At 40.3% G+C, this 17,360-nt stretch overlaps 1 protein-coding gene across 2 annotated transcripts in view; it reads right to left on the bottom strand.

Annotated features, from left to right (window-relative positions):
- Nucleotides 1-17,360, bottom strand: part of meak7 (MTOR associated protein, eak-7 homolog) — a 59,111-nt gene that overhangs the window by 3,445 nt on the left and 38,306 nt on the right. For both annotated transcript variants that reach the window (XM_043706646.2, XM_043706643.2), the window contains 2 exons: nt 10,301-10,744; nt 7,514-7,632 (listed from right to left, as the gene is read on the bottom strand). In XM_043706646.2, coding sequence (XP_043562581.1) covers nt 7,514-7,632; nt 10,301-10,744 — 563 coding nt within the window. The remainder of the gene's footprint in view (nt 1-7,513; nt 7,633-10,300; nt 10,745-17,360) is intronic.

The following is a 17,360-nucleotide window of genomic DNA, read 5'->3' as shown; positions in this document are numbered from 1 at the left end:
GAATTTATCGCAAAAGTTCACAGTGTGATGTAACTGAAATTATATATTGAAAAAAACCTGGATTGTTTGTTAAGCCTCTCATCTTTTAGAATTGTTAAAATTCACTTGAGAATGTAACTTTAAAAATGTTCTGCGATTTACTGATGAAAGAACTGAAACCAACATGGTCATTCTAAAAGATGAGAGACTTGAAATATCCAGGTCTTTTTCAATATATTTTTCAGTTACATCACACTGTAAACTTTTGCTATAAATTTTGTGTCTTACGATGTTACACTCCACAACCACCTGATGAAGGAGCAGCACTCCGAAAGCTAATGCTTCCAAATAAACCTGTTGGACTATAACCTGGTGTTGTGTGCTTTTTTAACCTTCAAGTTAGTTGGTAGCTTTTGTTTAGATTGTGTTTTAACTCACAAACAGTTCATTACATCCAATCTGCCACAGACGTGGACACTGACCACACATTTGAATTTGAGATACTGCATTTATATAGCAACTATCTCTCTGCTCAGATACTTTCCAATTTACTCCAAATAGGAATAGAGCTGTGTGGCAGGCATAACAAACAAAAACAGAAATTGCTGGAAAGACTAAGAAGGTCTGGCAGCATCTGTGGACAGAAAACAGAATTAATGTTTTGGGTCCAGTGACTCTTCCTCAGAACTCTTTCAGAAAAATAACTCATTGATATTTCCTTGGTATTTGGTCAGCGGTTCTATCGCCAATGCAAAATTTTATGGACATCAAACAAAGTTCCAATCCCTCAATGCATAGGTGTAACAGCTTACTCAGCAAACCTTTTACAACAAGAAAGTCCTAAATTCATTTAGTTGCATTTCTCACGACCTTAGGGCATCTTAAACTGCTTCACTGCCAATTAACTGATTAACCTTTAGCCACAATTGTAAGGTAGGCAATGTGACAGCCAATTTTCACATTACTGTATTGCTGGTTATGGGAACTTGCAATCAGATTGTAGTGTCATAAAATCCTACAGCACGGAGACAGGCCCTTTGACCCAAACTCCCTCCATTCTGATATTCCACTTCATCACCTCAGCATTTGTATCTTGTTTCTTTTTGCTGTCAGTAACAGCTGTTCCATATTCTGTTCTTTACACCTACTATTAAAACCTAGTCTGGATCAATGCCTTGTTTATTCACTATGACCATTAACACTGCCTTTGCCTTTTGTTCTGTGATACTTTTATTCTCTAACCTTGCCCTGATCTTTCCTTTTGGTCCACATGCTCCTAATCACGTCTCCATCTTATTCAATTCCAAAACAGTCATGCTGGACATGAAATATTATTTTATTCTGAAAATTGATGATATTTCTTTTAGAGCTGGACGATAGGACTAGCTGGGTAGCTCTTTCAGGAGCGGGTACAGGTACAAATTTCCCCCTCCTGTACTGTAGATTTCTATGAATCTATTAACATTGTTTCCCTCTCTACAGATGCTGAAAGACCAGCTGAGTTTCTTCAGCGTTGTGTTTTGATCTCAGATTTGCAACATCTGCCATGTTTTCATTTTGCCGTATGTTTAAGGTGAGGTTTGAGGAATAAGTGTTGGCTAGTTCAGCAGGAAACTTTATTTACTCTCCTTCAAATCATAGCTTACATCCACCACAAAGGACTAACAGGGCCTCAGTTTAGCAATTCATCTGAAAGGTGTCATTTCCAAACATGTAGCGATCACTCAGTATTTCCACAAAGCGTCAGCCTAAATTTTACCCTGGTTTTTGGATTAGGAATACAGCCTTTGGACTCAGAGGCTACCCCCAGAGCCAAAACTGACACAAACCTGGAAATTCAATTATACTTTAGAATTCAGCTTACAATAATAAGTTAATAACGAGAAACAGAAAATACCAGAGACACTAGACAAGCAAAGTACACATTGTCCAACATCACAGGAGTAAACCCTTTGTCAGGACAATGTTCTCAATCAAAACATTGCCTCATCCATTTCTTTCATATCAAGTGCAACAAACAGACTTTGACCCAGGTTTGCACCATACCAGGCAGGTTTTCCAATATAGTGAAAATTGCAAGAAACACAAATCCTACCCTCAGACAGGGCACTTCCCATTTCTGTGGGAGTGGGAATGGCTCAGAGTACACACACATTTCCCACAGGCAGATGGCTACTTAACAGATGAGTTGTCTCAATTTAAATCCTACTTTGTTAGCCCTGCTACATGGAACACAATGTGTATAGCAGTCAAGCTCAGGCAGATGGTCAGTGGTTATCCCTGCTGCCTCACAGGGATTTAGGTTCAATTCCAGCCTTGGGCAACTATCTGTGTGGAGTTTGCACATTCTCCCTGTGCCCTGTGTGGGTTTCCTCCCACAGTCCAAAGATGTGCAGGTTAGGTAAACTGGCTATGCTAAATTGCCCACTGTGTTCTTGAATATGTAGGTTAGGTTCCTTAGTCAGGGGTAAATATAGGGTGGGGAATGGATCTGGGTGGGTTGCTCTTCGGAGGGTCAGTGTGGACTTGTTGGGCTAAAGGGCCTGTTTCCACACAGTAGGGATTCTGTGATTCTAAGTCTATTTTCTATGTGTTTTTTCTGAGTTCTGAAGTAGCCTGGGATTATGGTCCCCAGCCACATTAGGATTGGAAGTAGAGTTCCTGTGCGGTAGGGATGCAGTTAGATTTACTGCAAGAGTGATATTCAGGGGTCCTTTAGTATGTTGGGGAGGGATTAAGTACCCTGAGTAATTGTTAACTGTTCAGATAATTACAGGTCGTTCTGCTATACAGCACATTTCGTTAACGCTAATTCCCTGTAATATGATTGACAAACTGGGGACACTGTTTCAAAAGTGCAAACTTTTAAACCATGCATTGGTTGTAACACAATTACATCGCCAACATTTTAAGCGCTGTATCTAAAGTTTGATTCTCTATAACACGGGATTGCACAACCCAACCATCACATTATAGAAGAACTACCTATTATTCCTTTTGCGCTCAAGCTCCTTGGAACTGGTAAAGCTGTAAAGAACCTGTCAAGAATTATCAAGACAAGTCAAGAGGTGTCAAAGCTGTTAAGAGCTTCAAAATGTGTTTTTATGAAAGGGAGTACTTTTGTGAACAGAGTATATTATGTAGTATAGAATTTTAGATGATATAGCCTTGTTTGTTACCCTGAACTTTGAGAGCTTGAATGGTAGATGAAAGGGGAATGGACGGTTCATGAAAGGAAGTACAATGTTGCTGTGGGGTTTGAGGGTCATGCTGAATGCATAGAGGGGCACAGGGTTACACAGGACCATGCAAATGGGTAGAAGGACATAGGAAGTATGAAAAGTTTCCAAGAGCCTTTGCATACATGACCCTTTGTTACAATGCCCTCTGTGTTGAAGAGGTGGAAGTAAAATTAGTTGACTAACAGCTGCCTGCTGTGAATCCATTTCTGGACCAATATATATCAAAAATATCAGAAAGGTGACGATGAGGATTGGATAGATTAGATATGGATTCCCTACAGTGTGAAAACAGGCCCTTCGGCCCAACAAGTCCACACCGACCCGCAACCCACCCCTGCCCCTAACACTACGGGCAATTTAGCATGGCCAATTTACCTAACCTGCCCATTTTTGGACTGTGGGAGGAAACCAGAGCACCCAGAGGAAACCCACGCAGACACAGGGAGAATGTGCAAACTCCACACAGTCAGTCACCTGAGGTGGGAATTGAACCAGGTCTCTGGCACTGTGAGGCAGTAGTGCTAACCATTGTGCCACCGTGCCACCCACAAAGATAGAATCCTTTTTTGAACATTTAAGCCTGGAAGAATATTGCTATAAATTTTCAGAATCTCTAAATTTGATTCTGAAGAATTTTGAGCAATGTGAAAGGGTTCTCAATTGCACATCATATTAAGGAACACAGTGAGTCAGCGCAGTATGTAACGATGCTGAAGGCATTTTCGTAGTCAATGGAGGTATTAAATTCGAAGAAAGAGAGATTTGTGCAATTACAAATAAAGATTATATATTAGTCTGAAATCAAATAAATTAGGAGATAATGCATAAAATAGATAGTTCCCTCACCATGGAGACGTCAGATGTTTCTGATGTAGTGTTTGAACAGGAAATATCAAGAAACCTAAGTGTGATGGAGTATTCTGAAATTAATGAGGTTCTGATGCATGCTACAGCACCAGTAGAAATGAGAATCACATTGTGTGAAATAAGGCATTTAGCAAAACAGACTGTTGCAGATTATATTCTTGAGTTAAAGAAACTCTCTCTTCACTATGGGTTTGACACAAACTTAGAAATTTACCATCAAGACAAGTTTGTAATCCGGCCAAGCTTGTCAAACAGCCAGGCCAAGTCATGGAAGGAGCTCAGTGATGAGGTGAGTTGCAGTAAGGGACAGTTTCAAATTACAAGCTACATTCCTGCAAATTGTTCCTCCCAGTGCACGGACGTCTGAGGTCCATGTGTGGTAGCAGCTTCTGGAAATGCAATTCAACGAACCCGCGTTTCAACCTGCAGTCATGCAACCTTGATTACAAGGGAGTTTTTGTTTTTTGCTTATCCAGCAGTGGAGGCTCCCTGAGATTCAGAGAGATCCACGTTAATAGTCCAAGAGTCAGAAATGTGGATGCTACGTTGCTATGGTAGCTACCAACCATCTAAATGCCTCCACTCCCAGTTGAAGTACTATGTACATGAGAAAGTCACTCAGAGGCAGATGGCATGCAGGAATAGGGGAAACAGTGGTGCTCCAGGTTGTATCAAAGATCCAAGTCAATGATACGCACCATTGAGGTCATGGTAGATCTAAGTCTACTTCAGGAGTCTGGAAATCCCCAAATATGCACACGGTAAATTCGGATAGAAAAAGTGATGGTCGCAAGCAAAGAGTGTTGTACTTCATCAGACAGCAACGAAACAGACCATGGGATTTGAGAGTGATAGGGTTGAAGATAAATTCCAGCAAACACAAATCTTGGGGACTCAACCTACTTGCAGCTTTAATACAGGTGTAGCCATATCTGTTATTTCAGAAGGAGAGTACATGGAGTTCCCTAAGTCACATTTCCGAGTGCAAAACTAGTGTGAAACTGAACAGATATTCTAATAATTATATTCTAAAGGTAGGTGAAGTTAATGTTAGAATGGAATATTATGAAATGTCCTATTGCTTGCTATTGGTGGTAGCAGCCGAGAACAAAGTCTCCCTGGTTGGAAGAACTTGACATATGAAAATGCAGTTAGACACCACAAGTTAAATACAGTAGGAATCAACCTGTCTGAGGAATTACTGAGACAGCAAAAAGTGGTCTTTGAACAAGAAGAACCATATGGTAAAATTAGACATCACAATGCTGAAAATCAAGAAACAGGACAATGTATAACCAATATTTTGCAAAGCTATGCCAGTGTTTTGTGCACAGTTAGAAGCAGTAAAGAGATGGTGCAAAGTTGTGAAGTGTGTCTCAAAGTGGGTCATGATCCAATCAAAGTTCCTTTCATTCCACAGCCAAACACAAGAAAACTGTGACAATGGCTACATGTTGAATTCTTTGAAGTGGAAAGGCAAAAAGAGTACCTTGTTTAGATTAACAGTTATATCAAGTCATTAAACATTGAGTCGAAACACTCTGGGCCAGAGAGTTCAGCGCTGGCTACAAGGTCATGCAGAAAAACTAGTGGCATGTGGAGAACTGGTTGATTGAAGTTGTTATGAAGTACTAGGTCCTATTTGCATATCTAGTGAAAATAGTGCTGTGGTATCTTTTACATCCACATGAGTCAGTGCCTCAGTTGAAGGTCTGAACCAAAATAAGCACTCCCCTTACTGGGGTAGGAACACAGATCCATGTGATGCAGAAGCATGTGTACTACCAGCTGATCCATCACTAACAAACACCCTTCTAAACTGTAAGGAAGAACAAAGATCAGATTTTCTCTCTGACTTTGCTTTTTAAAATTTACTGCAGAATTTATAAAAAATAATTTGTCAAATTGTTGAAATTTATTTTAATTTAAATTGCATCTTTGTTGACATGCTTCACTTCCAGTAGAATCTTTATTGATACTTAGACTGTGTCACAGACAGGAGATTCATTTGTAAATGGTCATTATTTACAGCCTTTGCAAACTTTACAATCGCTTCCACTGGCACACATGAGCACCTTCCCAGAAAAGCTGCTACATTGACTAAGCAATAAAAAAAGCTGAAAATGTGTTGCTGGAAAAGCGCAGCAGTTCAGGCAGCATACAGGGAATTGGAGAATCGACGTTTCGGGCATAAGCCCTTCTTCAGGATTCCTGAAGAAGGGCTTATGCCCGAAACGTCGATTCTCCTGTTCCCTGGATGCTGCCTGACCTGCTGCGCTTTTCCAGCAACACATTTTCAGCTCTGATCTCCAGCATCTGCAGACCTCACTTTCTCCTAAGCAATAAAAAACAATGACAGCAAAACTGGTTGCTGCCAAACGCGAGTTTAAGGCAAGCAGGACTTTAACTCCCAATTGTTTGGCCAAAACACCAGTCAGTGGTGCTGAGTGGAGTACCAAAGGGTTAGTGTTAGGAGCATTGAAATATGGCATGCAATTCTAATCGTAATATTTACAACAATATACACGAGCTGAGAAAATAACTCGAGTCCTGAGACTATAGAGATGAACTGTTTGGGAAGGCTGGAGAACTTTAGCCCAAGGCACAATAAGCTAAGAGGTGACCTCAAGGACATGAAAGTATTAAGTATCATTCTAAATTGCTTATCAAAAGACAAATGGTGTGATTGTCCCAGTTTTTTTTCCAAAGTGACAGTATATATAGGTGATAAGTAAGCATCACCCCTGCTGCAGGGAAATCTCATTGTTTTGCCACCAATCAGTTCATTAATTGAAGATCGGCAGCTTCTGGGTTCTAAGGACAATTGTTTGAAGCCTAATCCTCATGGAATCTAGCAGAGAAGGGTCTTTCTCTTTACTCTTCCTGCAAGGTTGAAGTCATGGGTGGATGGGGGAAAGAGAGGGTAGGTGTTACAGGCCACCCCTTTGTCTCCAGTTTGATGTAAGTGGAGGCCACAACATAGCCCTCTCCCCTTCCCTTTCCCCTTCCCTTTCCCCTGTTCTTCTCTCTTTCTTTTCTCCCCCACCAGCCAGCAGGCAACTCACACAGGCTTCCCAGTTGAGAAGCTAGCCAGTGCTAGCTTCAGTGGCAGATAATCAGGGAGTTGAGGCCTTAAGTGGCCATTAATTGACTTCATTGGTGAAGGGAATGAGTCAAGAAGATTGCCCGTGGACAGTCTCACTCAGAAACTGATTAGTCAGATGGTGACAGGGGAGTCAGTTTCTCGCAAGGATGAACTTACCGAATTATGTTCCCTTCTCACCCCCTCCAAAAAGCTCCCAGGCTAGTGATCACACAGCCAAGTTGAAATGGAGAACAGGCTTCAACAAGACACTGAGCTCAAAATACAGACAGCTCTATGCTCACACATTACTGAAAAGATTTTACACTGAAGGTTTACTCACCAGTCCATTTGGCATTGTCTGTTGGCCATGATTTAGATACATATAATGGTCATTGTAACCTGTACAAGTATAGATACCTAATCGTGGATTCAGTGTAAACAAAAAACATTTATTGTCCCCTGTGAAAAAAGTTACAAAAGAACAAAAAAGTATTATTTTATGTCCCAAAGAAGATAAATAACTTACTGGTATAGAAAACACATCGTATTTTCAGGTTAACCTATGGCTGATGGTTTGCTTTTGAAGTATACTCACTGGTGCCATGTAAGAAAAACACAGCTATTCTATACATCAAATTCTAAAAATAGCCAGTACATGAATGATGCAAATTGTTTTTATTAAAACAAAATTAAAATACAGAACTTCAAAAAGATACTTACCTCTGGCTTGTTACCTTAGTCACATGCCAATTCACACAGGATCAAGAAAGTTAGGGAATTGAGTACATGGGTCAAAGAGTAGTTTGGGAGCAAAGTGCTTCAATTCATGGGGCACTGGTACCAGTACTGGGGATAGAGGGGAGCTGTTCCATCAGAACAGATTCCACTTAAACTGGGTTGGGATTGATGTCCTAGTGAAATGTAGGACTTTTGGATTGGGTTTTAAATTAAAAGAGGATGAGGGCAGGTGGGATCAAGTGGAGATCTAGAAATCTAAGGAAAAAGGTTAAAGGAAATAGAATGGTTCAGCAATGTCGTTACAAACAACTAGAGTGAAAGTAAGAAGGAACAATCAATAATGTATCAGCGATTAAGGACCAAACAATAAAAACTAAAGTGAAAAACTACATTTTAAGGCTTGCAAAGCATTTGCAAAATGGACAGGTGAACTAGTGACGCAAGTAAAGGCATGATTCAGAGATGCCGGTGTTGGACTGGGGTGTACAAAGTTAAAAATCACACAACACCAGGTTATAGTCCAACAGATTTAATTGGAAGCACACTAGCTTTCAGAGCAACGCTCCTTCATCAGGTGAGGTGACATAATCACCTGATGAAGGAGCGTCGCTCCAAAAGCTAGTGTGCTTCCAATTAAACCTGTTGGACTATAACCTGGTGTTGTGTGATTTTTAACCAAGTAAACCGCCTCAGGCGACTGACTGTGTGGAGTTTGCACGTTCTCCCCGTGTCTGCGTGGGTTTCCTCCGGGTGCTCCGGTTTCCTCCCACAGTCCAAAGATGTGCAGGTTAGGTGAATTGGCCATGCTAAATTGCCCGTAGTGTTAGGTAAGGGGTAAATGTAGGGGTATGGGTGGGTTGCGCTTCGGCGGGGCGGTGTGGACTTGTTGGGCCGAAGGGCCTGTTTCCACACTGTAAGTAATCTAATCTAATCTAATCTAAAGGCAAGTGGTTTCGATCTAAGCGACATTACAGATATGGACTTGCATTTCAATTTGGGATCTGGATAATTATGAATCCTTACCCTACACTACATAAATATCACTCTTGTAAACCCATCTCCAAATGTAAATATCTAATTGGGCCAAAAGGTGACCCCCAACATCCAATCAGTGTGATCAAACATTACCAGGAGGCAGAACTGTCAGCACAATACAAGTAATAAAATCAATGGCAACCACTGCAGAGCGTATCGCTGCCTTGCAAAAAATTGCAGGCAGCAACTCACATGGACGGCAGACTTCAGTACACAAAAGAAAGCCAACTGAAAGCTAAAGTGCACAATTATGCGCACACGATACCCCAGCTCTCAAAAGGTTTTCAGCATCACACAAACAAAACTACCCAACTCCTGCCTGCATTGAACCCAATGGTGGCTGTGCACTTGTGCAGACTATTCTGATTTGGCAACTGACAAATTGAAAATAGCATTCTCACTTCCCCCCACAAGTCAGTTAACAAGCTCAAGGACTTAACAGGTCATTAGTTGGAAGTAGGTGGGTTCCCTATTTTTTTATCCCCATCCTCTTCACTGTGAAACATCAAATGTGCCCTGAGGGCAAAGTTCCAGAAATCCCCTTTATCAATACAACTTTTAATAGGGTGAGCAAGTCTTATGAAACAAAATAAGGGACAGCTTAATCGTGAGAGCAGAAGGGGAATTACATAGGTGTGAGGGGAGAGTTGGCTGACTCAGGTACATAATTTAGCAAGTATAATGATAATTAACAAGGTGATACATTTGAAGAAACAAATTAAAATGTTACACACATGAAACATCCATTAACAAAAAATCTAAACAAGAACTTCTTTAGCAAGTCACAGATAGATTAAAATAGTATTTGATCAAAAGACATATCTTATGTTGCAAAAATAAAAACAGTAAACCCAATGATTTGAAAAGTTTTAGAAACAAGTAAAGGGCAACCAAACTGTTTAGAGGAAATGGAAACAAATAGACAGAGAATAAACTTCCCAGAAATAGAAAAACAAATAGCATGAGCTTTTACAACAAGATAAAAAGTAGTGTAGCTAAAGGAAACATTTGGTTCCGAAGAGGTAGAGGAAGGAGAAAGAAATGTCAGAGACATGAAATCAATTTTGGGTTGTCTGTCTAGTCAAAGACATAAATTAAACACCAGAACTAGAGAGTAACCAAAGAGCTAAAGAGAGTGAGGATTTTAAGATAATTAAATCAGGTATGAAAAAGTCCTGCAGAAACTTAAGGGACTTTAAAATACAACAAATCTTTAGAATGTGATGGCTCAAGCAGTCCCACACTGTTGGTAATCCTACTGCAAATACTGGGACAAGATCAGAAGCTGCAGTTAAGTTCAGCATCAAAAAACAATCTGCTTTAGATAAATGTCATGTCATCAATGCTACGTTACCTTGGAACTGTGGTCTTGCATCCCAGCTGTGGGAAGCATACCCACCAAAGACGTAATTATCCGAATCCTTTACAATCAATAATGTCGGTCCTTTGTGTAGAGTCAGACTGCAAAAGCGAGTGAAACTTGCTCCATGGAACTGAGAGGAGAACAGTAGCTGCCATTTGTGTTGATGTTCTGAAGGTAGGTAGGCGTTGAGGAACATGATTGATGGAATGTCAAATACAGTAAACACCCCAGTATATTTTATACCTACACACTTTGGCAGCAGATGTTTTGTGCTAAAGACTTCACCTTGGGACTCTGAATTTGTAATACGAAGGCCCATTGCTACAAATATATGGAGAAAAGTAGAAATGAGAGAGACTGTGTACATCCAGTCCTTTAGTTCATGCTGTCCACATTCTTCATTCTGCAAATCATCTGCCACCAGATGTTGTCCATCTATCAATAAAGACGGGAAAAACAAACCAAAGCACTAGGTTCACTTTGCAGGTCTTACATTCTGGATATTACTAACAAACAAAAATAAAATTAATATCATGTCTGGCAAATGGCTATGCTCCCCACTAAGTGTTTCAACAGAGGCTTTCCTATTGCTATGAAAACTACTGAAACAATTCAAGCAAATGCTTCAGTGCAGTAATTAGGGACTGTAACTGTGCACAGAAAAATACATTACATACAGAGTAGGTCAAGTGGTATACAAAATCATGAACTGTTTTTGTGTGCTGATTGGTTAGGAAGTTTATTCTGATTAGTCGAGATACTGCATGTACAATGCACAGTTAAATGATGACTGACCATTAATTTTCAGCTTTGTTTATATTCCAAACCAGTCAGGATGAGTCTGATTGGTAAAGGCATTCACTAAATCTGACCAAAGAAAACTACAAAAGGTCCGAAGGATGAGCTGAATGCAATGGATGAAAAGGTATAACCGCGGATAATCAATGGTTACTATTTAAGAAATTAACACATGCGTTGCAGTGACTATACAATCTTTTCAGATAAAGTGGCAACATAGTTAACAAAAGACATTAAGAACAGTATTAGATTCAAAGATGAGACATATGAAATTGCTCGAAAAAGTAGCAAGCTTGATGACTGGGAGCAATTTAGAATTCAGCAAAGGAGATTGATTAAGGAGGGAATTGTGGGAGTAAACCTGCAAGAAACAGAAAAGCCTACTCTAAGAGCTTCTATAACGATGTAAAAAGAAAATGATTAATGAAGCCAAACATAGGACCTATACAATCTGAAACAGGAAAAAGGGAAAAATGGAGAACAAGGAAATGGACGAACAATTAAACAACTACTTTAAGACACACAAATTACTTGCTAGGTGTGCTAAAGAAGCATGAATTTTTGGGGAAGGAGAAATTGGAGGAATTAGTATCAGTTAAAAAAAAAAGTACAGGACAAGTTAATGGGATGAAAAGCTGATAAATCGCCAATGCCTGATAATCTACATGCCAGGGTAGTAAAGAAAGTAGCCATTGTAATAGTAGATGCATTAGTTATCATCTTCCAAAATTCAATAGGTCCTAGAAATTGGAGGGTGGAAAATATAATCCCACTTTTCGAAAAAGGAGGGAGAGAATAAAAACTGAGAAGATAGTCAAAAATTAGTACTTGGGAAAATGCTGGAATCTTACTATAGATATATAACAAAAGGACACTTAGAAACAATATGGATTTAGGAAAGGAAAATCTGGTCAACAAACCTACTGGAGTTTTATTTTATGACATAGATTAGATTAGATTACTTACAGAATGGAAACAGGCCCCTCAGCCCAACAAGTCCACACCGACCCTCCGAAGAGCAACCCACCCAGACCCATTCCCCTACATTTACCCCTTCACCTAACACGACAGGCAATTTAGCATGACCAATTCACCTAACCTGCACATCTTTCGACTGTGGGAGGAAATTAGAGCACCCGGAGGAAACCCATGCAGACACGGGGAGAATGTGCACATGCCACACAGACAGTTGCCCAAGGTGGGAATTGAACCCGGGTCTCTGGCACAGTGAGGCAGCAGTGCTAACCACTGTGCCACCGTGTCATACACTGATGTTAGGATATAGATGAGGAAAAACTAATGGATTGGTGTATTTGGATTTTCACCAGGGCTTTAATAAGGTCCCACACAGATGTTATTATGCAAAATCAAAGGACATGGCTTGGTGGTACTTTATTGACAGGGCCTTGAGAACTGGTTAGCAAGCGTGAAACAGAGAGCAGGAATAAATGAGTCTTTTCAGAGTGAAAAGCAGGATAGGGTAGACAACTGTGTTTGGTCCAAGCTATTCATAACATAGAAATTTGTTAGCAACATAAAACTAGATGGGAGTGTGAATGATGAAAAGGACCTAAAGAGGTTTCTGGGTGATTTAGACAAGTTGAGTGAGTGGGGAAAGACATGGCAGATGCAATACAATGTGGACAAATGTGAAGCAAAAATAGAATGGCAGATGTACTTAATATAGTCACAGGTGATAAATTGAGAATGGTTTATATACAAAAACAATCTGGATATCTTGGTAAACCAGTCATTGACAGAAAGCATGCAACCTGTTAGTTAGGCAAATTATATGCAAATTCATTGCAAAAAAGTTCAGATGCTAGATTACAGGGCCTTGGTGAGACCATACCTAGAGTATGGTGTGCAGGTTTCATCTCCTTATCCAAGAGAGGATACACTTGACAGAGAGGAAGTACTGCCAAGATTGCCCAGACTGATTCCTGGCTTGGCAGGTTAGTCATATGAGAGGGTCTGGGTTGACTAGGACTGCATTCACTGGAGTTTAGAAGGAGAATGGTTCACTTTTAAACAAATAAACTTTTGACAGGCTTGGAAATATTTAGTGATGATGTTTCCCCTAGTCAGGGAGAGTCCAGAATAAAAGATTTTGCCAGTCTGAAAATCCAGAGGAGAAGTTGTTAGCCAAACATTTTTGGTAGGGAAAGTGCTGGGGTCTTATTATAAATATATGACAAAAGGACACTTAGAGAATACCAAGAATGTTACACAGAGACACCATGGATTTCAGAGGGGAAAATCATGTCTGACAAACCTACCCTCTGTTTCACACCTGCAATTCCCTACCAAAGGCTTTATCAAAGCCTTTCTGAAAATCCAAATTAGCCATATGCATTAGTTATTTTCACACTAAAAGAAGAGAAATTTCCTCACTCAAAGAGTAATGAACCAATAGAATTTCTGCCACCGAATACAGTCACTGAATATATTTTAAAAAAGACATAAGATTTCTATAAGATAAATAGTATCAGTGGGCATAGGAAGAAAGCAGGACATAGCGTTGAGATAGAGGGTCAGCCATGATAATGTTGGGGTTCACAGTCGGCTTTGTGAGCTGAGTGCCCTACTCATGCTCCTACGAATCAGACGATGGCCGTCACCTTTTATGTTAAAATAGGCGCAATTCGTACACATGTTCTTTGCAAATAGTGTACTAATATAGGCAGCTTCCAGTGAATGTCAGCACAATTCTTACCACACTCAAGATACTTTAGCAGGTGCTGTCCAATTGCAGAATCACAATTTTGGACACTGCTTTAAATATAATAAGCATGTGTTAGTTGGTTAGGGTCAGCACCTTGCCATTTTACAGGCAGGTGAAGGAATATTTTGTTTTGATATAATTCACCAGTTTTTGGGTCATAAGGAACATATACTCAACATCACACCACTGCTGAAATTCACATACCACATTACTCATTTGTGTAACAGGTACAATGTCTTTTTATTTTAACGGCAACATCCAGATAGCAGTCAACACCATTTATGCTGCCATTGCACCTGCTCTCAAATTTCTCAAATTTTAATTTCTCATATTTTGCACAAACTCATGAAGGCCATAGCCATGACTTCCTGAAAAGTGCTCAGCTAAAAGCCATAAGAAATCTGAAAAATTGTGCCTATTCCTATCAGAATCCTATTTTACTATTTGTTCATGGGATATGGGCGTTACTGGCTAGACCAGCATTTACTGCCAATTCCTAAAAGACAGAGGGCTATTAAGAATCAAGCACATTGTTGTGGGTCTGGAGTCACAACTAGGCGAGACCAGGTAAGGATTGCAAATTTCCTTCCCTAAAAGGACATTAGTGGACCAGGTGGGTTTATACAATTGACAATTGTTTCGTGTTCACCATTAGGCCAGCTTTATAATCCATGTCCAATTCCAACAATCAGCATTCCCTTCTCATACAATATAAAATTACTGTCCCTCTTTATATTGGTATTCTTACAACTGTCCCGATGAAAGCAAGACAAAACACTTCAACAACATGTGTCTTTTTTCAGCAATCCTCAAGTACCATCGTATGAAACTAGGACATAGAGCATTTACTTGGATACAACAGGGTACAGGGATATGAGGATAAACCAGCAGACTTGGCACTAGGTAATAGAACTGGTGTAGGTGCAATGGGCTGAATGGCCTCTTTCTGTACCGTAATAAACCTGCGATCCTACCAAATGACTATATATTCACTTGCTTTTATAACAGATTGACAGCTTGAGGAGATTTAACTTTTCTGAATGATTTTATGAATGAGGATTTTCAGCATTATCTACACGTGAATGAGAGCACAGTAAGAACAGAAGTTGAATATTTTAATAAAATCTCTATTTTAAATAAGTGACTCCTGAGTGGCACATAGTTGGCACTGGGTAAGTGGCTGTGGAAAATACATAAGGACATGGAGGCTGTGTAGGTGTATTTTGCAGAAAGGACCTGACATACACCATTAAAACTTGGCCAGGGCCCCAGTAAACAGAAGCAGATATTCTAACTTTCCGGTCCAGCCACCCATCAGGCTCTGTTGCTACCTCAGGAGTTCCACCTGTGGCATAACACTGACTCCATCCCTTCCTTACCTAAATAAATATACCAGGCTCAGATTTATTTTAAAAAAGAGGCAGATTGGAAAGTTCCTCGACTAACAAAGGTGACCGTAGCCTCAAAAGAACATATGTGGCTCCCTGATTAGGGAGAGACAACTGGTGTGAGTTTAATCTGACGGTCACCACATCTCAGGTAAGGGGTGTGGTTGAGAAGGCAGGATCTTCATGGTGATCTTAGCCAATATGGGAACTGAACACATGCTGTCGGTGTGACCCTACATCACAAACCAGCCATCCTAAGCTAACCGAAAACAACTAAACCTTTCTGATTCTCCAAACTCCGAACCAGACAGCAGGCGGGAAAGAGGGATAATCAAATTGCGACATTTTACACATTTAACTGTATTCCTGTACTTTGGTACACATGACAATAAACTCTAATTCTAATTTTTAAATCTTGCATTTATGAGTTTACAGTGCATGGCAATGACGGCATAATGTTAATGCTTTGAGATCTTTTTAGCTATGATGATTTAATTAGGATTCTGGGCAATCCAAGATGGAGGACGGGAAAAATTTCTGGCTGTAACAGCTGCTCCTTTTTTGAGGTGATTTCCTTGAATTCCAGGAGCAGCAGTTACTGTTTTATATGATGTTGCATTGTTTTGGAACTTTGGGGGGAAAAAAAAGTCAAAACAACAGCAGTTTTAAAAGAACGAAGAACAGACAAAGGAAGCACATGGTGAGGTCAGTGCAAGAGTGAGAGAGAGGAGAGAGGAAAAGAGGAGAGAGAGAGAGAAAAAGAGAGGAGAGAGAGAAAAAGAGAGGAGAGAGAGAAAAAGAGAGGAGAGAGAGAAAAAGAGAGAAAGGGAGAAAGGGAGAAAGGGAGAAGAGCTGGTGTATGGGAGAAGGATTTACATTTTTGGATCATTGGAATCTCTTTTGTGGTAGAAGTGACCTGTACAAAGAGGTCGGATAGCACCTAAATTGGAAGGGGACTAATATACTGGCAGGGAAATTGGCTAGAGTGAACCTGCACAGTTACTGCCTTTGCTGTTTGAATTCATGTATCGCTGGACATCGGAGTGCGTCTGGGAAAATTAACAAACAGTGAAATTCACAACTGATCTTGGAGGAACTGTTGGGTGAAGTTCACAGCATAGAATCAAATAAGTTAATTGTTTTAAGTGGCCTACAGAAAGTCTGAAGTCATGAGTAGACTGGGTTCTTTCTTGATTATATGTTTTTTGAGATATGTCCCTTGATTAAACTTAAAATATAAGCCGTAACTATTAATCTTACCTGGGACAGTCTTTTGTAGAGGAATAAGACGCTGTTATTTTCTGGGTCTGTAGATTGTGAAGGAGCAAAAATGGTCTTTAAAAGAGTGGTATGTGTCAGATGTAGGAGTTTAAAGGGAGTTTAAGGGTTACTGCGGATTATATCTGCAATAAATTCTGTTTGTTGCAAATCTTATCAGATCGAATGGATCAGTTGGAGAGACAGTTAGAAGCAATGAGGAATTTGCAACAGCAACAGTATGTGATGGATGGCAGTTATAGGAAGGGGGTAAAGTCTGAGATACAGTCACATAAATGGGTTAACTCCAAGAAAGGTAAGATAGGTAGGCAGCTAATGTAGGAGGAGAAAGTGAGGTCTGCAGATGCTGGAGATCAGAGCTGAAAATGTGTTGCTGGAAAAGCGCAGCAGGTCAGGCAGCATCCAGGGAACAGGAGAATCGACGTTTCGGGCATAAGCCCTTCTTCAGGAATCCTGAAGAAGGGCTTATGCCCGAAACGTCAATTCTCCTGTTCCCTGGATGCTGCCTGACCTGCTGCGCTTTTCCAGCAACACATTTTCAGCTAATGTAGGAGCCTTCTGTGGCTATACCCATTTCAAACAAATATGCTATTTTGGAAAATGAATTCTCAGGGGAACAGAGCACAAACAGCCAAGTTTCTGGTATTGAGACTGGCTCTAATGCAACAAGGGGTATGTCAGGTTCCAAGAGATCAACTGTGTTAGGGTATTCTCTAGCCCGAGGTACAGACAGATGTTTCTGTGCCCAGCAGCGAAAAATCAGAATGGTGTGTTGCTTCCCTGGTACCAGGATCAAGGATGTCTCAGGGAGGGTGTAGAATATTCTCAAAGGGGAGAGAGGCCAGCAAGAGGTCATTGTCCA

The sequence above is a fragment of the Chiloscyllium plagiosum genome, unplaced genomic scaffold, assembly GCF_037043375.1.
Source record: "Chiloscyllium plagiosum isolate Xiang-an unplaced genomic scaffold, Cpla_swu_hap1 HiC_scaffold_17, whole genome shotgun sequence".
In the NCBI taxonomy this organism is placed as follows: domain Eukaryota; kingdom Metazoa; phylum Chordata; class Chondrichthyes; order Orectolobiformes; family Hemiscylliidae; genus Chiloscyllium; species Chiloscyllium plagiosum.
The sequence above is the reverse complement of the archived record's forward strand: the minus strand, read 5'-3'. Positions and strand labels throughout refer to the sequence as shown.